We start from the raw sequence: 26292 nt of genomic DNA, 5'->3' as shown, positions 1-26292 counted from the left end.
GTCTTGGCGGGGAATATGGCCATAAAATGGCCATGTTTTCAGGATAAGAACGCGGATCGATCGCGAAAGGTACTCGAAGGTTAAGCTATCTGCCAGTTAGCGCGTCAAAATTCAAACACTTGAGCGTGTTGACTCTAGCTGGAACGCCAGCAGATTTCATGTCGCCTGGGTTTCTCCTTGAAACTGAGACTGCTTTTTTCACGTGCAATTAAACATTGACCACAGAACTGGGTGAGAGGAAGGGAATCTAAGAGGGCAAAGCCTCTAGTTGAACTCGGGTCTCTTCGGGGAGTGTTGTGAAGAGTCACGTGACATACTTGGGATATTCCGTGCGAACTACTTCGCTCGGAGTCTTACACAACTCAGGCGCATTAATCGAAACTTATTCCACACGCTGGAAGTGTCCTACAGTTTTGTGGTGCCCTTGTAAAGCAGCATCTTGGTTTAACTATAAACATATGAATCATTGCCACAAAATGTGATATGATGTAGTAACACATGGAAAGTTCTTCGATTTAAAAGCAGTTTAGCATTATACAACACCAAATTTTTGCTTTGCAGCACCAGGAGGCCATGTATAAGTGTCGCATTGTCATGGTATGGCTTGGACTACAGTTTTATCATTGCATGTCACATTTTGAGCTACGGATGTTAAACACATTGGCACAAATTTGTACTCAAAAATGCAATGTTTAGTATTACATATTGCAACATATCCGATTGATTTTAATGAAAACAATATTGTAAAATCATTGTTTGTACCATTGTTACATATTTATCTAACCTACTGTACCGTCCTTGGGGTCAATTCAGAGTCGCGTAACATGTTGGAAGTTCAGTCGAGGACAGATTCAGGAGACTCCAACCTTTCTTACGACGTATCTTATAAATTGGTTTAATAAAGTAGAAAGTCGTTTAATTAACCTTTTCTCGGGCGAGTTGTAAGAGGATTGTACTGGAAACAATGCCGGTTAACTGGCTACAGATAGCTTCAGGTCGGATCGATGGTAAACCCAGGCGAGTGATATATTAAAAAGCCTGGGGCATCAATGACCACGCAGTGCTCCACTCTCGTCGTTCGTTCCGCAGTCTCGTAGACACTTTTGTATTCATCTGGTCTTGGCACCGCCGTCATAATGTAATGGCTTCGGCCTCGCGCATGCAGATGCGAGCCAAATCTATATTAGCTTGTCAACCTTCTAATGCGTCTATTGTCATCGTGACGGGCAGATATTTGCACAAATGCCATCATCTGATCGCCGGTTCCAATATAAGCCATCGTGTAGCTAGAGAGCCGGGAATTCTGAAGTCCAAGGTTCGCCTATTATCAGAGTGATAGTCTTACAGATCTACTTCGAAGATATGCTATTATGGCATTATACCAGAAAATTGACAGATACAGTACATTAGCTCAGCTGCCATTTATTGTCAAAACTTTTCCAATATCTATTTTTCGCAGGATATTTATTTCTGTATGTTATCTGCAATTATGAAACCGTCGTATATTGCGCTGTAGTTATGAGATAGATAGCGGTTCATCTGGCCACGGTTTGTCGGAAATGCAGACTTAAATCTTCAAGTAGATATTAACTGTGTTATGCTCTCAGTGTTATTATACTGACGAAAATCCAGTTGATATTTTCCATCGCCGTCAATAAATGTACGTCCCTTGCCATTTGAGGTCGACTTATTTACAGGCTAGAAGACTGCGATACCGTAGTAGTGTGCTCGACTACTTGTCAACAGCTCGTACAAGGTACACTCTATATACAGATCTATTCAGAAGGACCAGTTAAAGGACAAATTCGACGATGTTCCCGTATGTAAGGCAAAGTTATGTAAAACCAACACAAGCCATGCGATTTAAATAAATCTATGCTTGGACGTAATCTATATTTTCTGAATTTGATGACTATGTAGATTTATGTTCAGAAAAGTTGTCACATTTGAATGCAGGCCTTACACGTGGACGGCGAATCAAAAAGGCACGGCTGGAGATCTATGCGGGTGGCTATAGAAGACACATGGACGACCAGCATACGTCACAAACAGCATTCTAATCAGTATAGTTTTTACATTACATTAAGTATGGAATATTTATTTAACATGATAATAATGCACCATAATACAGCAGTTTCAGACTGGGCAGTAGGTATGCTCACGGTTGGCAGACACGCCTACATGTTGACACAGTTCGATGCAAATTTGCTACAACTGAAAACACGTGGGTACAAGACTTAGCGTTGGACGGTGGCCCCAAAAATACTGTTGTAGATCACTCTATATAAACGTAGGAGGAAACCCCACATGCCAGAAACGGGAATACTTAAACACATGTCGTATGCGGAACAATTTCTAAGCTGGAGACAATACACATTGGTGAACTGTGTTCAAGACAGTGTGTTGCATGCTCTAGCCGTTGGAATAGACACATGCACGACGGCACAGTTCGAAGCAAACTTGCCACAGTTGAAATTACGTGGCCACATGGATTACCCTTAAACGTTAATCCCCAAACCACTGTTAGAGATTGGACCAATAAGCATAACTAGAAGGTTCATTCATGAACGGCATATATCAGAAACAGAATGCAGCTAAGTAGATAAATACATTTATATTGTGGACATATATATATATGTGTGTGTGTGAGTGTGTGTAAGCAGCAGAAAATACAAGTTTGTGAACTGCGTTTGAGACAATACAGTGCATGTTCTCATATTTGGAAGACACGCCTACACGTCGGCACAGTTCCACGCGAACAAGGCACAGCTGAGGACAAGTGGCTACATCAGCGAGACTACAAGGCGGACACACAACGTTCATCCTTGTGTAATGTCTGCCGTCTACTGCTTGTTCACTGACAGCATAGTTCATCCCATTACAGCCGTGTCATCCCAGGATGACATTTGAAACTCAATATTAAAAGCTTTCATGGATGGCGCTCCGTCTATTTACCTAAATCGATGGAGGAGGCCAGTGTTAGCCGGCACGAAGGGCGCCCCATGTCACCTATAATTTCCTCCGTCAGTCCTGCTAGCGCCTTGGCCATCTTTCTGAGAAATCGGGGATAGGACAGCCGTCAAAAGGATGTTAAGTGAGGGCAAACTTAAGAGCGTCCATTCCACCACCTCTGTGTAATAATAGGATTTGAGGGTGATAGCGTCCTGGGCTAAAGTATAGGTTCCCCCATGGATAATTACCTCCCAAACCGCTTTCTATCAGCCAGACTTTTCTTCCTTTTTTAAAGGAGAAGACAACTGTTAACAGAAATTAAACCTTTCTGCGGCACAGTAACAAGAGGGTTCTTCACGGAGGGGGAAATCTTCTCTGGGTTTCAACAGAATCAATATTGGCTGAGGGTGCCGGATTACAGCTCCGCTGTGACCCATATGGCCTTAACGAAACTCCTTAGTGAGGTACCAGTCTAGCTCCGCAGCTCCAGACAACGTATTCCTATCACAGCTCATTATCCTTATGAAGTATGACACACAGACTTGTACCAAACGGTTATTGTCTAGAACACTGCCTTAGATATAGTCGATAGGATTCACTAATTGCTGCGCGTTTCCTTGAGTAATATACATATTGTACGTAGATGAACAATAAGCTTTACCAGACCTAATATACCAAACTTTGTCAGACCTGAAACCTAATAAAGATATGACAAAACTGTGTCAGACGGAGCGCATGACGGATTTGCAGTCCAACTTTGCCAAAGACGACGTCTGTATCATATATATATATAGTATTTCACTTTGTAAGACGTGAAGCCTAGCAGATGTATTGTACCGAACTTTGTCCAGCCTGAAATCCTATAGCAGAAGTTTGGCCACACGTTAGTGAAGCCTACAAAATAAGCTTATATTACATCAGTTTTGTCAACCGCGAAGCCCACAAGCATTGTTTGACAAGAAGCCCCATAAATGTCCAACCAAGCTTTATCAAACATGATGCATGGCACGCGTACCAAACTACTAAACTTTACCAGAGGTAGTGTTTAATATTTGAACGATCAGAAAAGATTTTGTCTACAGATATATATCAATACACCTATGTAGTGTAACAAAGCATATCTTGCCCTTCTAAATATGTCTTTACCGGCATACGATGTGCTTGGCTACGTATTATATTTAGACATAAAATTAGATATATCCCCTGAACAGTGGGCAGTTTGCCGTCAAGTTGGCAGCCATCTTGGATTTATCCCACAGTAAAACACAACGCTTTGCGTACATGTTGACAAGATAGTCGTCCGACGACACACTTTATTTAAACATTTTAGGCAAAAAGGCATGACTAAAATTCGTGTGTAAGTAATACAAGATGCAGAAAATCACACATTAGATTTGGGGAATATATGGAACGAAATGAAGACAAGTACATATATCTGTATGGACCATTTCTAACGACTTGGGGCCGATTCCACTAAGCCATTTCTGACTTTAGTCAAAATCTGAAATACAATCTCAAGGCTTATTTTTGGTTTAAGACATTACTCCTCGTCAGTGTTATCTTAACACAAATGTGTTCAAATTTCAATTTCCTGTAACAAAAACTAAGCTTCGTACAGAGTTTTTAAATTTTGACTTAAGTCAAAAAGAGCTTTGGGGAATCGGCCCCAGAGCCTGATTGTTGGAAAGCCCATTAGCTAACACCAGTAGCAAATCATATTCTATTCTGACGGTTTTAGCCAATGGTTTTAGCCAATGCAGTTGTCCAAACTAAAAGCATAACATCCGCGTGTTTGGTCCATATTTAATATACTGTTAGGCTTGTACATTTAGTTTGGAGTAAAGTACAGAATTGAAGACTTGCCTTAATGTAATATAATGTTGTTCATTTTATAATCTTATATAACAAGGAGCTAAAAAAGTGCAAATCATGAACATGCAGCTTAAATTTGTCTATCTCCGCAAGTAAATTTGGATGTTTTATGTTGGGGACATTTCCAGGATTGCACGACTGTGAGTAGATCGAGCAGAAATAGCTAGTTTCTTCGGTAACAACAACAACATCCTCAGCGCCTGTTTAACATAGGATGACCTTAAATTTACAATGATCCTCTATCACTGAGTAACCCTAATGTTTATGACCTAAATTTACCTGTAATATACTCTTTTTTTAGTTTTTTTCTTTGGGCATACGTGTGTGTAATGAGAACAACATTGACATGTTCTCAGCGGCACATCGGCGTTTCCAACATTTATCTGTTTATTTGACCTAAGAAATGCGTTTTTGTCTGATCTGTACGAATATCACCAGCTGAATTGACATGATGCCCACCATGTGCTTTACACATATGTATGTGTTGAAAAAGCGCATCGCAATTGCTCGCTTATAGAAGAGACTTTGGTAACGAAGTTATGTGCTTATAACAACATATGGCGTGGACGGCCGTGTAAAATACTCTGTCCATTAGTTATTTAACAGCGGTAAATGAGACAGGGGTAATGAGAGTTAGTTTTGCTGCTGGCCCTAATTATAGACTGAGGTTGATCAAAAATCGATCAAGTTTTACCTGCCCAACACCTAATTATCTTTAGAATCTCACCTTGTCTGAGACACACCGGGTGGCAGCGTTACCTGGTGACAAAGTGAAAACCTCAAAGCCAACTCGATAAAAAGTCCAGGAAATGAAACCATCGATTAGTACATACAGATGGATATTATTTCGAAAAGAATACGTCTGTTCGTTGATATCCGCCTCCCACAACACTCTCCCCGCGGTCCCAACCAGGGACATTGTAACCTGACAACGGGAGCCTGGCCGGAATCTTGCAGTCGTCACCGTCAAAGGCATTGTCAAGTCAATAATCAGCGCACTCATTTTTCTAAGTCTTTATGCATTCCCATTCTTCCTTTCAGCATTGTCAAGGCATTACCTATTTAGTAATGTTCTTTCATGAAATGCACAAGCCACACAATGCCCATACCGCACTCGCATTATACAGTGTATTCAGTGAAAGCTACCAGTAATCGTGTGAACAGTTCTGTGCTCTTAAAAGAAAACTGTTTTCCTCGAAGGATCATCCTGCTTCTTCAGTGACTGGTATTGAACATTGGAGTATTGAGTGAATATATTCCTCTAAAGCTGTACGTGTTGATATACTTTTATTTGATTTTCTGAAGCCTTAGTATGGGTATTTAATATTAAATGGTGGTCTGTATTAGAGATACCCCATTCTTCACTTCTCAGTACAATGGTAAATTGTGTTTGATGGAATCTTATTTAGCCCCATTGTATAATAATGACACGAAGATACATTCTTGAGATTGTTATTAGATGTTTATACATGTTTGATGTTCAACATTTATTGCCCGTGAAAGCTTTTCCTTGTTCACATTGCATACACATTGCATAGCTTCCTTCTTTTCCATCAATATTCTCAATTTTTAGAAAGTGCAAAAATATATTGTGAAATGGGTGTAAACCTAAGTGAATAGCTGGACGAAATGTCCACCAATGCAAAAGTTGCAGTCTCCAACGTTGCAAGATCTGTGTAATGTGACCAACATTTGTATAAGTACAACCACCACCAACACAATTTCCAAATTATCCAGCCTGTTGTGTTATATGTTTGTAATTTAACACGATTTTGTCAGTCAAGTAAAGATGAAGGTGTTTTACAATATAAACAACCCCAAACAACCTCTAACCTTGCCCTGGTTCCCGCATACATATACCATGCGTCCCGTTTGAATGGCGAAGGGGAGAGGGCAAGTGTTGCTGGCTCACGTAATCTAAAACGCTACCTCGCTTTGACTATCAAGCCATTAACCAATGAGGTTGCAATCGAATCTAGCTCAGGTACAAGACGAAGGCTGAAGGCTTACTCTAAATTCTCACACGGTTTCTTCTACTTATAAACCTGACCATCGCAATACAAGTTAATAATTCTTAAGCACTCCGTTAAATATCAATCAATCCATCACTAACTGACTGACTTTCAACTCTGTTTGCAGCTGTAGATGGCAAGGAGAGGCTTGTGACTGGAGTAATTTTAGCCCGGTCATCACTGATTTCGGCCTTTGTTACCTGTTTAGGCCTCCTCCAGAGAGCAGATATGTCCAAAGACAAGGTAACATATAATTCTTACTCCCTCGATCTACATTTATTGCATAACTGAAAGCTCTCTAAAACTGTTTATTTTCTGTGTTTAGTTCACAGTTATAATTCACCTATTTACTTATTTTTCTTAATTAAGGTCCTGGTTAGCATACCTTTTGAGGAACCTAAGGCATATTGTCTAATGTTTATTCCTACCTTTTGGGGTGGGGGGGGGGGGTGGCCTCCGTGGCCTTAATGTTTCTTTTCTGCCTGTCGTTTTATAAGTTACTTTTTATCCAGTCAGCGGACATTAATTGCATACTCATGCAATAGTCAGTTCATCAGTGTCCTGTTTATTTCACCAGATATATAGATTTGGCTGTAGACTCATATTTACCAATCGTCTATACATTAAATTACCTTAAATATTTATTTCATGGTTTCGCTGGTGTTTTATGTCGTACCCAAGGTTGTTTTCCTTCATGATCAAAACAATTCTGTTTTGTTTGTGAAGGTATCTTACAAAACCAAGCTAACCTGCAGTTGATATACCACTGAATTTTCTCTAGAAATGGATGCACCCTAACAATGATGGTGAACATTTATTTCAACAGAGATGTTCCGCCTAATGACTACATTGATCAGCACGTTGCATTAGTAGGCGTTTAGACACAACGACCTACGAGAAACACGTGTTTTAAGTGCGGTGCGCTGTTCACGCCAGCTGCACAGCTAGCATTTTATCACGTGTGGCTGTGTGTAAAATAAAGGTTGAAAGCTAGTTACAAATAGTCAGTTGTCCTTATCGAGACCACAGCACACCTCATAATGACTGTACCATTACCTGCAGCAATAAATCACAAAGGTAAATCCGTCACGTGATCTGTGTAGGTAGAAGTCCTGCTTGAGAATGAACATCAACTGAGGTAGAGGAAAATCATGTAACAGATGCGTCTCAACAGAACACACACTTGTATCATCAATCAAGTTCTTCTACCCGCAAGTCGCGTGTGTTTTCCGCACATGTCAACCTCTGTAAACCATGATAAAGATAGTTATAAAAACTTACATCATACAGAGAAAAACCAGAGCAGGGAAGAGAGTTTGATAGTTGGCAAATGGTCGCATGTAACCGATGAAACACGACCTCTTGTCAATTTGCCCGGGTCAGGGTTTTATTCTAATTGTTCATATAAATACACAAATGGTAGCATATTAAACACCCTCTAGCACCATGGCTTGAGCGGAATGCAGTGGTGTTAATTGCAATTTATAAGACTGTGTTGTCATCTCATTTAACATACAATAACAATGTAAAGGGACTAAACCTCGGAGTTAGTCAGTCTAACACCAGAATCATAGAATATCATGGTAAAAATTACATCTCAGGCGCTGCTGTGATCCCTTGTTGCCACGTCACCTATATTAGCAAAAAACAAGCAGGATCAGATCTTATAGAAAATACAAACTGATCGAGTGTATGTCATCAACTCAGTTTTCTCTCGCATTCCAACAAAATTTTGCTATTGAAGTATTTATCCATCATGCCAAAAGCGCTTTGTTAAGCATAATGTTCTGTTCCTTGCTAGAAAAATTTCTTAATCTTTAGTTATGTTTATTTTGATATTGTCCTACAATATCGATACGACGATAAAATTTTGATCGCTGGTTCTATGGTGTGGTAATACAATTTAAGCCAAATTGGAACACCCAACATCAAATGTTTGTACTTGAGATTTAGTTCAGAGTTGGTGAAACAGGCCCGTGGTCTAAGATTTTGCAAGCCTACAAGACTTTAGCCTGCACATTTGACAGAAATACTTGTTACAGTGGATGTTAAATCCCCGGCAAAATAGAACATTGGCCGCAGTAAATGACAGCTGCGAATCCTGAGGTTAAAGATTGAGCCAAGGTGAGAAATCTGTGTGAGGGCAAGTCGATCAGCGCCCCCTAGGCCTCCAGCCGTTGTTGTTGATCAGTGCCAGCGGCTGAGGCAGTCAGTAAAAATCACTTCGCCACATTCTGCTCGGCCTTTGGTATTAATCTTTTAGAGAGATAATTACAGCCGGGATGAAATATGCAACAGAAGCCAAACTTTAATTTCCGCGGACGACCACATACGGTGACCCACCCGTCAAAAAAGAACGATTTAACACCCGATCTGTGGATGTGTTTTTGCCAGATGATGTGCAGCTCGTGATCGCTACAGAAGGGGTTACATGTTATTACGCGTACAGCCAGCTATACTGTCAGTCAGCATGGGTCAGAGCGGAGAAAACTAACAAGAGCTGATTCATAAAATAACTGTTCTAAGGACAACTTTGGGATAATCAAACATGTAGGCGTTACTGTTTTGCAATCATAAATAAGTAAAACGAATAACCGAGAAAACATCGTTAATCTTGATAGTTCCCTGTTTGATTAGACGTCAAACAGAATGCAATCTATACGCTTTGTATAGTCTTTCTGCAGGTTATTGACACTTTTTTTCGTTACAACATTAAAGGATGTGAAGACGAACGTGGGATTTACTGGAGTCTTTTGGCCGTTTCTTTAATCAATTGTCTTCGAGATAATCCCATTTTCATATGTTTGCGCTTAAAATGCCAGTTTATTATTCCGAGGCCTAAGAGTAATTGGCTTATTGATTTAGTGTGGCTGCTATCTATCTTTGTCTTAATGATGGCGGGTTATAACTTATAAATATCTAGATTCTGCTTTATGAAAACTATCCAAATCGGAGAGATTGTATGATATACGTTCGGCCTGTAACAAAACATAAACCTGCACCCAAACATATCCGGTACCCTGACATATTCTATACCCTCACCTATCCTGTACCCCTACATGTCTGGTACCATCTCATATCCTGTACCCTCGCCTCCTCTGTACCCTCATTCGACCTTGTTCCCTCACATATCCGGTACCCTCTTATAACCTGTACCACCACTTATCCTGTACCCTCATATAATCTGTACCCTCATCTTCCCTGTACCTTCAACTACCCTCTACCATCACCTACCCTGTACCATCACCTATCCTCTACCCTCAAATATCCTGTACCCTCACATATCCGGTACCCTGACATATTCTATACCCTCACCTATCCTGTACCCCTACATGTCTGGTACCATCGCATATTCTGTACCCTCGCCTCCTCTGTACCCTTACGTACCCCCGTACCCCCACCTACCCTGTTCCCTCACATATCCTGTACCATCACCTACCCTGTAACATCTCTTATCCTGTACCCTCACATATCTTGCACCCTCACATATCCTGTAAGATCACATATCCAGTACCCGCACATATCCTTACATATTCTTTACCCTCACCGACCCCGTAAACCCCCACCAATTATGTTGTTCCCTCACATATTCTGTACCCTAACATACCCTGTACCATCAACTGTCCTGTACCCTTACTTATCCTGTACCCACACATGTCCTGTCCCCTCACTTATCTGGTACCTTCACAAATCTGGCGCCCTGGTATACCCTGTACATAGGCCTCTCCTGTACCCTCACATAGGTCTCTCCTGTACTCTCACTTATCTGGTGCCCTCACCATCAAATAACCTGATACCTTTAAATAACCTGTATTTTCAAATAAGCTGCATCTTCACATAACTGTGGAAATGTTATTGAACCTCAGTGGCTATCATTCGCCTCGAAGTCGATCAAACCGGGGTCGAGTCATACCAAAGACTTTAAAAATGGTACTTCTTGTTGCCCGGCTAGGTATTCAGCACTGAGAGACTAGAGTAAGGAAACAAGACTGGTTGGCCCCATGTCAGTATAATGGGAATGGGTGAGGTGTTATGTCTGGTGTCAAGAACACACAGCATATATATATATATATATATATATATATATATATATATATATATATATATATATATATATATATATATATATATATATATATATATGTGTGTGTGTGTGTGTGTGTGTGTGTACGCACCTAATGATTCCTGGTCGTCATGTGAAAAGTTGTTCTATGAATATCTGCTACATTATACTGCTAAGAAAAACGAAACATTTCGGCTAAAGATTTGCCTATATGCTGATAGATACAGCTCAAAATTTGTTTTGTCGTTGGTTTTAGGGCTGGTACTGGATGGTGTGGAATATGGAAAGATACCGAGATTGTCTCTAGGTTAGGCTTCGTAAGGGCTGTTAAAGTCTGCGCGGTTTATCGCATCTCACAAGCCCATATCCGAGCCCGTAAAATAGCAATTTATATTTCTTCAGCGCCGAGCATAAAATTTATCTCTGTCACATTTGGTGTATTGATTATTTGTGTGTGAAGTAACTTTCACGGTTTAAAGTGAAGTTCCAAAACGGCAAAATTACCCTTCGGTGTTAAATGATATTGACTTACGCAGGGTAGTGGCCCATTGTCTCCAGTAATCGGATTTTATGGGTGCGCTCGGTTTGGTCGCAATTTTCACGTCGCCTAAGCTCTTCTAGACACTGATATGACAGCATATTAGTTGGCAATTCATAGTCTTGCAAGCCCAGTGACCATTTGGGCTAAGAGTGAGAGGTTTTAAGGTTTACGACATGAAGAGCAGCGGGTCGGGAAGAGTGCCATGGGGGAGTTAAGTAGATAGACTGTCATCGACTCCGCGAGCAAATGGTACTACTTAAGCAAAAGTGGCGGACGGCACCTGCCCGGGTTGTGAAGCGGCTTTACTCTTTGGTTTATCAGCATGATTTTTAGGCATTAACTTCAGTTGAAGGGGATTTAGTGGAAAGTTGCATCTGGGCGAGTGCTTTGCTCGACATGCTATAGTTCCCTCATCGATTGTGTAAAGCTTCCTTCTAGGCTCTGAAGCGAGGCGGGAGCCTGCCGACAGCTGGCCCTCCAAACTCCCGTCATTGTCTAACCGCTGTCAAACAGGATAAACTGACGGGATTTCGGTTGATACCTTATCAATGGGACGAACGAAAATGCCTGGCTTGATATCGCCCCAATTCCCATCCATTAAACAAAATATTGTGTCCGGGAATTCTAATCAATATTAACAATAATTCCACTTTCATATTTTTGTGCTGAATTGGCAGGTTATAAATATTCCGAGGGCAAAGTTTGGCTTACGCCTTCGTGCTTATCTTTCCAACTGGTCAATACGCAACCTTGACTTGACCGAGTATTCCCATCCATTCAGGCATGTTTAGATCAGAGTGTTGAATAGGTAGAAATCAGATTAGCACAGGTTGTGTATTGATTGAGTAATGATTAAGTAACTGTGTAAACCGTTAGTTCGTTTGTGGCACATGTATAATTAAACCCATGAGATGCCGTAACAAAAGCTCTCCATTATTTGAAATTAGGCATTATTCAGTTTGTGGTTCGCACTTTTACTGCACTAGCTTTTCAAGGCGGCTGGCAAGCTTTCCATAACAGTAATGGGAAACAATCCAGTTTTCAAGTGTTTTCAATGCCACTTTTGAAATAAAGAACACAAGTTTTTTTGTGAAACCGCTCTGATAGACGGACTGTCGCCATTGTCCCAGAACGCAAAGTGGGTAGGCCTCCGATGACCTAAGTGTAAAGTCATGTACGCCTTCGCTACAGACCGGAAATCGCCCTCCTCCGAACGGATCGGGTCTGTATTTATAAGCGGGGAAAATGCTGGAATCGGACAGCCTCCATCCATCTTTGTAGAGGGTTTTGGCAAGGCCCCTGTGCTCAGACGACAGACACTTGGACACTTACAATTCCTCAAATAATTTATTGGCTCTGCTAGGGGCTGTTTGCCTTTATACTCTAAGGGGGTTTACAGTCCTGTTCGATTTTTGAACAGAAACAGCTAAAAAAAACGGTGTAAGTGCAGAGTGTACCCTTCTTCTCAAACTTTAAATAGCATAAACTGTTTTACGATACCATAATGTGTGCCTTTAACGTAATTGTGGATTACTCAACCTAATGTATTTCCCTTCCCCGAAACTGATAAGCCGAATTTGTCATTCGAAGCATAATATGTTCAGAAAATGCGCATATTGAGAATTAGCCCTCTAATTAACCTATCCAGTCTTTGTCCGCGGTACAAAACAGATAAAAGGCAGTCGAACAGATAGATAATAACGATTTGCTGCACGATAAATAGTTCCTCTGGTTTTGGGACCGGTTGCTTAATCGTATCAGTTGCTTCTGCTATATCACGCTTAATATCTGAGCTACAATGACATAAACATTGAGACCAAATAACTATTACACAGCTTTCTCAATCTGTCCTTTATAAACTTAGTTGCAGTATTATGTGGTATGATTTTCTGAATAAAGAGTTTGTCGGTCCAGATCGTTTGCGTCCTAGGAGAACATGGAATAAGGCGTGACAATCTGCAGAACTCTGCAGTGGCCTTCTCCCCATCGCACAAACCCAACACCTGCCATAGGGCATATTTCATGGAAGATTACTATCCAAATTCTATTTTTTCCTCGATGATAAGGCTTTGCCATGCTAGACGGGGCCAGCTGCGGAAGTAAACCTCGCCTTATTTCCCCTAGATTAACCATTTGCCAATTTTCCAAACATGCTCATCAACTTTCCTGGCTTTGTATTTAATTTCCTATTTTCCATTGTTGCCCTGCAGGCGCCTACAAAGGATTAACTTTGGTGTTGAACGTGGAGCAGTATGAATACCTCCTGGGTCCGAAATCCGCGGTTGGTGTCAAGATAGCTGTTCATGATCCGGACGAGATTCCCAGCATGCAACGCTACGGTATCAATGTGCCTGTAGGACGCCACACAGCCATTGGGATTAAAAAAATCAAGGTGTGTATTTTGTCTGCGGGGAAAATATTTACAGGTCTTTTTCTCATGCAGGCCCCCATACGAGCAATTAAATTAAAGTGAAAAAAGAAAGACAAGCTGTGTAATTTCCCATTAACCGCGTAATAACTCTTTAAGAAAAGTTCAGGGATGTTTCTGTTAAGGTATTATGTTGTTAAAAGTTCCAAATTGGGATTGATGACACAGACGGGAAGCTGTTCAGGTTTATATTCGGCGGAATATTCTTCTGTGATGTAATACACACGTCCTGTTCTGCCCTGCTATAGAACAGGAAGCGAGTCCGCACGGTTACAAGCGTTAAAAATTCTGAGTTTTCCGTTTCTTTGTTATATATAGATGCTTATTAAGTTGTGGGAATTATTTGTATGCTTATTGAGCTGAAATTTGTGAATGTTTTTATTCATTCAATCACGTTTAGGTTTAGATATGATCTTGGAAATTACTGGGCAAGGATAAAATGGATGTTACCAAGACATTCCGCTGATTACATGGTATGGATAGATTTACTCAACATGTTCCGAAAATGATTTATTTACTTACAAGAACTTGTAAATGCTATGGCTTTACAGTGATTTGTATTCTGGCAACATTTTTAATTAGAGATAGCTTTATGATGCTCACCCGTACAATTAATGGCAAGTGAAATTATTCCGGTAGAAATATTTTCCACCCCAGCGTGTCACTGGGAGACATATCAAAACTGCAATTAAAGCAGGAAAACAAATATGGCCGTCAACACTTGTGAACGAACTGTCAATATGGGAGGCATTATCAAAGCTATTTAATTCTCTGAGTCAGTGCGGAGAAAAATTGAAAACTCGATGGAGAGATCCGAGGAGTGTCAAACGCAGATTAAAGTCAATTGTGGAATTGACGGATATTCTTCAGTGATCCGGTTCAGTGGGTCATTGCAAGCCTTTTGGAAGCTGAACGATAGGCCATCGAGCTGGCTGGCCCGGAGAAGCTACTCAGTTAGGGATTACCCTATATAAAGATGAGCTAGGGTGTTTTCTCACTTTAGACAACACGCTGGGCTTCTGTATGTCTTTTGCAGCAATATCTTCAAGCGAACTTTCCTTCGGTTTATCCTGTCATGGAGTACATCGTCTAACAAGATCTCACAATACTTACCCCATCACTGTCTGATCAACCTGTTAGGAGGAAATTGCAATGATTGGGCTGCTTCTTTTGTGACCAGCAGCTCGACTGACTGAGAACATGGGGAGACAATCGCAAACCTCGTGCCAAATCTTATATCAGTGTGATACACTCATTGTAGCCCCAGTGACAAGATCTATGTCTCCACATCCTCTATAAAAAAAACTGCCCCGGTCATCGTCTGGACTCCACTGGACATTCCACTAAAGAGGACTCTGTTACGATCATTGACCTGTCCGTGTTTAAGCACATGAAGATTCCTCCATTTTGTAATCTCTCCCCGTTTATCTGTAATTTTGCTGAGGATTATCGATGCCAAGTTTCGTTTGGTCAGCGCCAGTTATTTATTGTCAGGTCCTTTATTGGCCTCACTCCTACAGCATCTGGCTGAGATTAATTGTTGTCCGCTAAACGTATTGGACGGCATCATTTGTTCAGAGTTTGAAACAAGTGGTAAAATCTCGTATGTTACATCTCAACGTTTTCCCGCAGAGATCCGTTTTAATGTATGGCGCAGAATTATAATGTGTTTTCGCAATTGATGCTTTATATGTCTTGTGTAACTGTGAGTCTAGTTGCCCATGCTCTAACTCTTGAGAGGTCTTTTCATTATACTTTATAAAAGTATATTTTTTGGGGTAATGAAAACAGCCTTTTCCGGCCTGTGCGCTCCATATTAATTTGCCAGCATGTAAACATGCACCAGCCTAAGCTTTATAGATCAAATTCCCCATCTGTTTTATTCTCCATTATGAAACCATTCAGCGTCTTTGTCTGCTACCTTTGGTAATGTTCCATTATGACACTATTCAGTATCTTTCCCTGCTACTTTGAGTAATGTTCCATTATGACACTATTCGATATCTTTGTCCGCTACCTTGGGTAATGTTCCATTGTGACACTACTCAGTATCTTTGTCCGCTACCTTGGGTAATGTTCCATTATGACACTATTCAGCGTCTTTGTCCGCTACCTTGGGTAATGTTCCGTTATGACACTATTCAGTATCTCTGTCTGCTACCTTGGGTAATGTTCCATTATGACACTATTCGGTATCTTTGTCCGCTACCTTGGGTAATGTTCCATTATGACACTACTCAGTATCTTTGTCTGCTACCTTGGGTAATGTTCCATTATGACACTATTCAGTATCTTTGTCTGCTACCTTGGGTAATGTTCCATTGTGACACTATTTAGTATCTTTGTCCGCTACCTTGGGTACTGTTCCATTATGACACTTTTCGATAACTTTGTCCGCTACCTTGGGTAATGTTCCATTATGACACTATTCAGCGTCTTTGTCCGCTACCTTGGGTAATGTTGCGTTATGACACTATTCAGTATCTTTGTCTGCTACCTTGGGTAATGTTCCATTATGACACTACTCAGTATCTTTGTCCGCTACCTTGGGTAATGTTCCATTATGACACTATTCAGTATCTTTGTCCGCTACCTTGGGTAATGTTTCATTATGACACCTTTCGATATCTTTGTCCGCTACCTTGGGCAATGTTCCATTATGACACTACTCAGTATCTTTGTCTGCTACCTTGGGTAATGTTCCATTATGACACTATTCAGTATCTTTGTCTGCTACCTTGGGTAATGTTCCATTGTGACACTATTTAGTATCTTTGTCCGCTACCTTGGGTAATGTTCCGTTATGACACTATTCAGTGTCTTTGCCTGTTACCTTGGGTAATGTTCCATTATGACACTATTTGGTATTTTTGTCCACTACCTTGGGTAATGTTCCATTATGACACTACTCATTATCTTTGTCCGCTACCTTGAGTAATGTTCCACTATTCAGTATCTTTGTCCGCTACCTTGGGTAATGATCCATTATGACACTATTCAGTATCTCTGTCCACTGCCTTGGGTAATGTTCCATTATGACACTATCCAGTATCTTTGTCTGCTACCTTGGGTAATGTTCCATTATGACACTATCCAGTATCTTTGTCCGCTACCTTGGATAATGTTCCATTATGACACCACACGGCACGCTGGCCCCCTAACTCTGGTCGTTTTTCATTATGTCCCTCTAACTATGACCATACAGTGGTTGCCTCTCGACTGACATACATGCAAACCGTTCCCTAGTTACGATGCCACGCAGCATCCCGTTCCCCTAAATCATGTCATCCTCCACCATGACATGTTGCAACGTTTGCTTCAAGACAATTTACTGCTCCAAACATCAAAGCGAACAAAAGATACGCAGGTGAAAACTGATGCATAACTGTCAGGTTTGCAATGTCATCACCATTTAACCTCGCTGAATATACCAGGCATGCAAGAATGTCACGGCTAAATACAACTGTGAATTCTAAGGATTATTATTGTTGTCTGATTGTAGCATGAATCTCTTCCTCAACCGCATGGAAGTTGTAGGCCAATCAAACGCTACTCCAGAGACTTCGGCCCCAACAGTTGTTTCTATACCTGTCGGCGCAAGGCAGTGATGGCGAACTGTGAATGTTCCATGCCATATACGTATGCTAAACCAGGTAAGTCGCCTCATTTAGTCCACCATACTAGGCTTTTACCTTAATATCACTTGGTTTCAATGAAAAAAAAGTTGATCCAGTTATTCAGTGAAGGTATGATCACCGAAATATATGAACATATATTATCGAAAAAAACATTTTTTTCCCCATTAAGGTGATTCTAAAGCGGTCTTAGAGATTATGTTTATCCCCAATTATCCAAACATATTGTATCCATGACAGTGCATGTTGTCTGTCACACAGGTAAGTCAGTAAGCCAGGAAACTATAAATGTTGTCACCTGGGACATTGTGCACTGTTTGAAATTTTTATCAAAACTCGCAATGTCGGTTCGACAAATACACCATTGCAGACGATCAGTTGATACTTGTCCTCCATAATGTGTCCATGTTTAACGAATATAAAACATTTCCAACTGTCTGACACAAACCGGTATGGAATAAAAAAAAACTTGTTTTGAACTGCTGTTTTAGCCCATGAACTGGTTTATAGTCCTGTCTCTAGTGGCAGGGATGATGTGTCTGTTAACACTTCAGGTTAGCAACCACTGATCCAGTTTAAAACGGCTTTTAATAACTGGTGCGGCCGCTAGTCGGTCCCATGTCGTAGCTTTATAGCCCTCCACAGCGGCTGGGGGTACCGAATCAGGTATCCGTGAACCACTTGACTGCTAATAGCGTCGTGTACAGCACTTGTCCGGCTTAAGCACCTGTAAAATCGAGCAAGAAACATCAGTCATATCTGTATAGAGAAGGTGGTGTTTAGACGCTATGAAGCGGCTCGCAAATTCGAGTTGATTGGATCACGGGAAGGGTAATTTCATTGCCTCGCCAGCCGGTCTAAAAGGATTCAGCACCTCGGTAAGAATTAACTCCGTTCTCAGTCAAAGTTTTCATGTGCAGCTCAATGGGCCCCTAGTGGTCACTGGCACGGAATGATGTTTCCGCTACCACGCTGATTTTTCCCATTTCCATTTTCAGGTTATCTGCGCCAATGCCAGTTGAGAGACTATGTATCCTGCATCGCCAGACCGTTGGGTAAGGGTAACGCCTCACAAATTGACACCCAATTAAATCCGAGCAGAAATTTCACGACTGACTGGCTGGGGAAATAAATTCACGCATCGTGGAGGAAAATTTCCACAATTGCAGTCTCTCCAGGGTTTACCTCTGAATTAAACTGAAGTGGAAAAAATGGAAATCTTCTGTGTGTTAACAGCAAAAGTTTCACATGACCCGAAAAAAAATGCGTCCGCTTTTAATATTCACGTGAAGACTTAAAATTTCCATTAAAAGCGTCTTAATGAATTTATCCCACACATTTTTAAGTAATGAAAGATTGTTTGAAAAAAATTAAACATAATATTCAAGTAATTTGTATAACTATTTCCCATTTTAGACATTTGTTGCCGCTTAAATCAGATTCAAAGATATCTTAAATCATAAATATCTGGAATTTCACTGACTGTGTCTTGACCGTTTGGGCTTTGTTATATGAACTGAACAAAACTGAATAACTGTGATATCTCAATAAATCCCGTTTCCCGATTTCATCTCAGATCAAAACAGGATAATTGTTTAAATTTTGTTTTCTGATTACTCCTAAGGATCATACCGGAATAACTGTTGTAAACTGATTTCCTTACCTCTTCTGAGACTCAAAACGCATTACACCTATTTCAGGATTTCGTCTCAGACCCCAAAAATTGGTTAATTGTTTTCTTTGTTATTTGCTGATTTCGTCTCCGTCCCAAAATCAGAAATCTGTTTGATTCTTATTTCTTCGTTTCTGGTCAAACCCAAAATCAAAATTGAATAACCGTTTGATTCTTTTTTCTTGATGTCTTCTTTCACCCAAAACTGGATAACTATTTGAGTTTTATTTCCTGATGTCTTCTCTAACCCAAAATTTGATATCTGTTTGATTTGTATTGACTGATTTCTTCTCAGATCCCAAACTGGACAACTGTAGCTCCAACTGTGCCATGGGGTGTCACAGGAACGAATACGACCCGGTAGTGTCCGAGGCCGCCATGTCAACGTACGGCGCTGAGAGTAAGGTCTTACAGCTAAGGCACAAGGCACCCCTGGAAGAAAAACTGCGCAAGGCAATGGACATGTATCACAGAGAAGATGATGTCATTTACGAATACGACAAAGATGTGCTTGCCAAGCTCTCACAAAGATTAAAAAGCCGAGACACAAACACAACCATATTGTCCGGATACCTTCAGTCCTACAACAAGAAAGAGGAGACATCGCTCAAAAGGCTGGAGGACTCATTTAAAAAGCTTAATGACTCTGTGAGAATCCATTACACGTTGTTTAAACAATCCAGCCATACGGCCTTCACTTTGTTTGTGAATCACATGGATAATATACTAAAGGAGATTGTAGACCTGGAGAGTTCTCTACAGCAAGGAGAGAGCATTATGTCCTTAAACCAAACTTTACTAAACGTCCTTTGGAAGCTGGACCAGTTGATCGACGTAAACCCGCAGCGTCTCCATTCGTCTGATCCCATGCTCAGCGAGATCACTGAGAGTGTGGAAGCTTTTCAAAAAGATCTTCTCGAGGAATATGGTCAAAGTTACGAGGAGTTTAAAGCCAAGAAGGGCTTTTATCAAAGGCGGACGTCAAGGATTTTGAACATCACTGGGTCTATGAAAAAAATCCTTACACGGCAGTATTACTTAATTAGAAACACGACTTTAAAACTGAGCGCACATGAGGCTAGAACACGTGACAACATCGATACGTTTTTCAGAGATATAAAATCCTTGTTAGACAATGAAATGAAAACTTTCAACGATGAGCTGAAATCCCTAAGTAATTCCTATGTCAGCGATCGGGCTGAAATTTTAGACTTTTTTCAAAACCTTGCTGAGATCAGCGGCAATTTCTCAAAAGGCATGGAGGGCGTGAACCAAGACTTGACATCTCTTGACACTCTCTCGTCTGAACTGAGGAAGAGGCTTACCACTGTCCGATCTGAACTGGCCAAACTCAGTAACGACTATCTTACAGGAGTTCACAACAAAAGCGACCTGGCTCAAAAGTTCCAGAATACCGGGATAGGCACCGCCATTAGCGCTGTTCAGGTGAGGACGTGATTAACACAGTCGATTCTGTAGCATCGACTGGCTCGACTGGCACTATAAATAAATAAGTCAATATATATATATATATATATATATATATATATATATATATATATATATATATATATATATATATATATATATATGATACATAATTTGCCAGATACTAGTACTTGGAAGAGAAAGTTGGTTTCTTCCAACTGTGAAACGGGATGACGGCGAGAGCCTACTCGTGTTAGGGTTACACGTATGTTAGGAAGGTTAAGTGTAGGTGATCATCCACGTTGTTGCCTGATCACCTGTCCCATGAAGCTCACCTTCGTGGGATAATGGACATTGTCTTGAAAATGGCGTAAAGCACAAATGGAATACATAAATGGACTGGTAAATAAATTGGACCACACGGCCAATCTCCAAAAAACCAGAGCTGGATTTAATGTCGCGAAACCAGTGATAACATACGTGATGCAAAATCACTACCCAGTTAACTTTAAAAGTGTTTATACCCTAGTGTGGCTACATAAACATGGTCACACATTCCAAACACGGAAGAAAAAACAACTGGCTCACACCACGTGATAATTATACGGTGTTGATTAATCATGCTCTGAAAGATCTTACCTTATTGTTACCTCAAAGTTCCATTTGTACTCAAGACTTCATTCAATTCTGGTCTGTTCTAAACATAAAGCAAGTATATAGTTTCATTATTTTATGCAGTGTTATAATAAAGTTACATTTAATTGCAAAATTACAAAAAAAATTAATAAATCATTTTGTACTTACCTTTAACATGGCAAAAATATTTAGTCAGACAAGTGTAGGTGTATTCTGTGTCAAAATCTCTCCATCTCATTCATACTTGTTACTTGTATATTTTCAGAGTTCTCTCCAAGATATACTAAATGCAGTCAACCATTTGTCATCGGAAGGTGCCAAGCTTGCAAATTCTGTCAAACCCATTGCGGACCGCATCATAGCCTTTGGGTTGATGGGCCGGAACGATGTTGATCTCGACCTTCAGTGGCTGACCTTCAAAGTGTTAATGGAAAAAGTGAAGCACTTCATCAAGGACATCCGAGATAATCTCCAGGCCATTTCGTTATACAGAGGAGAGCTGAAAGAATACATAAAAAGAACAAAAGTTGATGAAATATTTTATAGGTAAGCAGTGCGTGTTCATACATTCATGGCATTTGGCGCATATAAGGTTAATTTTCACTGGGACATATGATTGGGACGTTTATGTACAAACCTTATGAGTATCCGAGGATCTAAGACAAATCTAAGACATATGTGTGATGGGGGATCTCCCATAAGGTATTTCATTTACACTGTGCTGTTTAGGAATTTGAGTGGGTGAAAAATATAGTGAACCACAAACCGTCAATAGTCCTATACGTAAAAACTTCCTAATGTAATGCCTTAGCCGTACAAGCGAGAGCTGGACGCGACCTTGCGACTTCGTTGTCCAGGGTTCGAGAAGCTGAGGAGAGACCAGTTCTCCAGAGCGAACGGGCCAGCAAAATCTGTCAAAGTACAAGCTTAGTGTTGAGGATAGCTAGCCTTGTTATGCACTTCTTCTGCAATCCAATCTCGAAATCAATTCTACTTTCTCGATATCTCATGCTTTTTATTCCGTTTTTGCAGAAACAATTTTCTCCATATGGATATTTATTTCAAAGACCTCAGTGAGACGATAATATCACAGCGGCCGTCTTATACACTACTGGATCTGATATGTAAGTCCGCAAGATTTTGCTCAATCTTTTTATATCAGCTTTACTTGCCTCACTCAACAACTTGTTTCAGATCTAGTCAACAAGAAGGCATTGTGTTTTTAACTATCATTGTGATAATTGTTTCTATTTGCATGTTGATTATAGTCGGACAATATTTTGAAGGACCTTATCATTTTTATATGCTTAATTTAATTAATTTAATAGAATTTACTAGTAAATTTAGAAATCTTCACTGAGTATACTGTAGTAAACGAAGTATCAAAATCGCAGTTTAGGCCGTCAGCCGGTAGGCCTAAAGCAATATCTTAAGCCAAATTCCCAGAGACCAGTTTCATTGTTAAAATTTTCCAATAATTTCGGAAAGACACGCTCTTGTAACATCCGATGCACCAAATCAAGTATGTAGTTAACAACATTTGATGTTCAAACATTGTATCGTCCAAATTTGTATTACACACAATATCCTATAATGAAACAAAATTTAAAATGACTTGATTGCCGCTAAAAGCTCCTCCCAAGACCAGAATATTACCTTACAACAATTTTGTGTTTTCTTCGACAGGTGACGTTGGCGGTTCGATGGCACTATACCTGGGTGCTAGCGTGCTTACGGTTCTAGAAATATCTGACTTTATGTGCAAATGTTGTGATGTATACTGCGGAAAGAAGAGGTAGTGCTTTGTGGGGAACCTTAGTTCGTTTAGGGACCTGGAGTTTTGCCTATGGATGAATGATGTCTGTCCTTCGCGCGTTGTTCCATAAAATGGACGCGTTCTGTGTACTGTGGTTATCATTGTATATTCGTGACGCCTGATTGGAACAGCTGCAAAAATGGCCTGGCGAAAAGCTTGGAACATGTGGTTTCAGTCAGAATAGGTATTCCCACGCCTGACTTGTCACATATATATTACCTATATATGACGACAGACTCAACCTCTGCGTGGAAACTGAAACTATGTCAGAATTGGTTCATTGCTGACAGGAGCCATGTGAATAATTGTGCGGAATAAACCAAGGAAATTTACCCCGTACGGTATTCACAGGAAGTGCCAGAGGATTTAAACAGCAATGAAAACTTGTCTCTGGATTGAGGACTATCACCCAAATTGAACATGGGATATAATATACATGGTGGATATATCTATGAACGCTGAAAGCTTTAAACTGTTCATAACAAAAATGGTGGGAAATTAACGAGACGTCACTGGTTAAACACCACGTACATACATGTAGATATCTAGGGGAATTTACCAATGTGAATTGAAGTGTACGATAGGAATGGCTGTTGTTCAGTCTTGTATGGGGGAAATGACGCTGAAATCTGCGATGTTGAAAGAAATGTGTGATTGTATAGGATATAGCCTTGTACGATGCGCAGGTCTATTTTATGTTAAATCATGACTTGCTGCAAAACAGGTATGTTGTCAGAGAAACTGTTGAACAGTATATTCTTTGCTAGTGATGGAAGGGGAAAACGACCAGTGAGTGTGCATCTAACGGTAACGCCTTACTGTGTCTGGAAATTGTTTTGTCTTGATCTGTCTGCGTATATTACAACTAACAATGGAAAAATTGAACAGAAATTCGCAGACAATAATGATGAACATCGGTGGTAGCAACGTTGATGGGGATAAAATGAACTCCCATCAAAAGCTCGTGTGGAAAGTAAAGGAACCCACAAACTTACCATTGACGAGACGATAAATACAGCTAAACGTGAGAAACTGATTCGCCGCGATTTTAAAGTTTATATTTTATTTGTACATATAGTGAGAGTTCAGGGTAGTTTCTTTGTATGTCTGCTATATTGTAAGTTTGGTTTCGGACGCTATTTCAAACAGTGCTATATTAGCGGTGTTTTTGCCTTCGACCAACAAGTTGCTTTTTTAAGTTAGGATTACTATGTCTACAAACAGAATCAGTTATAAACCTAATGCTGGATGTACCTTTTTGTTAAGAACTAGGGGTCTCAAACAGCTTTTTCTGAGTCAATATTTTAAAATTGCTTGCATTTATTTATGTAAATATGTGTAAATATTGCAGAGAGGTGACAATTGTTTTTGTATGATGGAAATGATGGAATATATCAACACAACTGATCGTTAAAGAAGTTGTTCCCCGTAGCATAATTTCTAACGTCTTATGTATACTTACGTGCTTTGTTCATAAACCCATCATATCTTGTACAAAATGAGTACATCTAAAAGTGACTATGTAATGCTTTTTGATCCATACATGCCGCCCACAAATAAACTTGCTTTCTATTATGAACACGGTGTGTTTGTTTTTCAATGTTAATTTACAAATATCTGAACCATATATACAAACTATCATGAAGAACATTTTTGTTATCTGCTAATATTGTTGGAAACGTCTGGTGCTGGCGTTTAGTGTTTTGTTCAAATGGTCTAGAGATGTACTTCTTAAGCAACCGATCAGAATACGACTTGTTTATTGGAAGAGAATTAAGGTACATTTACATAAAAAACAAAAGACAGTCGTTATTGTACTATTTTAGAAAGCATTTTCTTGCCTTGGCACCCTTAAATTTGTCGTTTAGATTTGAATCTTTGATACTTAGTTTTAATCTTGGGGAAATCACGTTTTCAGTAACGTTATAATGTAGTATGTGAATATACAATTTTTAAATGGCTATATATAGCGACACAATTCACGGTTTTGTATTTTGTTTTTTTTTTTCTTTTTTTTTTTTTTTTGCTACATTTGAATGTAAATGTGGGGCAAAAAATAGTAAAGCCCAAAGCCTTGTAGTATATGACCCCAATAAATCAAAAGCAGTTGAGCTCACAGAACATGTGGATCCGTTAAGTATCAGGCTATGCACGTTGAAGGAGGATCTGCGCAAGCCTTCAGCAAGCTTCACCAACTTTATGAGGTTCTCGAAGAAAATGGACAAGTAACCGTTTTATGTCTTCTATTGACTTGATCCATGGCAAATTGAAATCGCAAACTGACTCGCTGAGGCAGGTAATCTCACTGGCCGACGGGGTTCCGTGGAAGACTGGCACTGTCGTTGACAGGCGGCTATGTACACGGGTCCTTGGTCTCTGGCCAGACCCAACCTACACGTCAGCCAGCTTAATACCGGCCCTTCAATGGTTTCCTTGAAGCGAAGCCTTAAATCCTCTTTCAATATTATCTTGCCGTTGTCATGGCAATAACAGGTTTGAGCCTCGTAATCTGCTTGGGCAGGTGCACAGTGCAGGGCCGAAACCTTCCTAGGGCCATCGTTCGATAATTTGTCACAACGCTATCAGCTGAATACCCAACCCTACCTGTTTCACCCCGTTTGCTCTCAGGGTGCCTGCGAAACAAAACCCTGATGGTGATCTGGCCTAAACATTCACCAAACGTTCATTGCCTCTCTTGGAACACTTACCCCTGGTCTTTTCACATCTCTTTTACTACATGGCCATTAATGCCAACAAAAATCCCGTTGCAATGTAGTATAAAGATAAACTAAGGTTTCTTTAATTGTTTGTCGGTACTACATTAATGTTCACATTAACGACCTTTGCTAATTAATGGCCCTATGTATCGACGTTTTTACTTTTCGTTCATTTAATTCAATTGCAATCCCGTTTTGCACTGATTAGGAGCTGAAAATCGGCTTTCGTGCATATGTTGGGGTTCCACGCAACATTTAGCGTTTTCAACACTCTTTTTGTAAATCAACATCAAAGCCGTTTGTTGAAGGTTTCATGACTACCTTGTTATATTCAGTTCTATTCATTTGTATCTGTTCATTTGATGTTTTATTACCACGAAGCTAATGTTGGAAGCAGCGTAGTTGTCTTTAGCACTATCATATATTCTTCGACCCTTTCATGTATGAAAGATACGACCTTTTGCATCTGTTTACCTTATTATTTTGGTGACGCAAGTGGGACGGTCGGCCTGCAACCTGT

At 40.2% G+C, this 26292-nt stretch overlaps 1 protein-coding gene across 1 annotated transcript in view; it reads left to right on the top strand.

Annotated features, from left to right (window-relative positions):
* Window positions 1–24604, top strand: part of LOC135473161 (uncharacterized) — a 37198-nt gene extending 12594 nt beyond the window's left edge. Inside the window, exons 4-11 of the mRNA XM_064753001.1 lie at window positions 6964–7079; window positions 13651–13832; window positions 17371–17521; window positions 18502–18558; window positions 19471–20621; window positions 21505–21785; window positions 22272–22363; window positions 22926–24604. Coding sequence (XP_064609071.1) covers window positions 6964–7079; window positions 13651–13832; window positions 17371–17521; window positions 18502–18558; window positions 19471–20621; window positions 21505–21785; window positions 22272–22363; window positions 22926–23038 — 2143 coding nt within the window. The 3' untranslated portion in view covers window positions 23039–24604. The remainder of the gene's footprint in view (window positions 1–6963; window positions 7080–13650; window positions 13833–17370; window positions 17522–18501; window positions 18559–19470; window positions 20622–21504; window positions 21786–22271; window positions 22364–22925) is intronic.
* Window positions 24605–26292: the final 1688 nt, after the last annotated feature.

The sequence above is a fragment of the Liolophura sinensis genome, chromosome 8 (assembly GCF_032854445.1).
Source record: "Liolophura sinensis isolate JHLJ2023 chromosome 8, CUHK_Ljap_v2, whole genome shotgun sequence".
NCBI lineage: Eukaryota > Metazoa > Mollusca > Polyplacophora > Chitonida > Chitonidae > Liolophura > Liolophura sinensis.
This window is presented reverse-complemented; position numbering and strand designations above follow the sequence as displayed.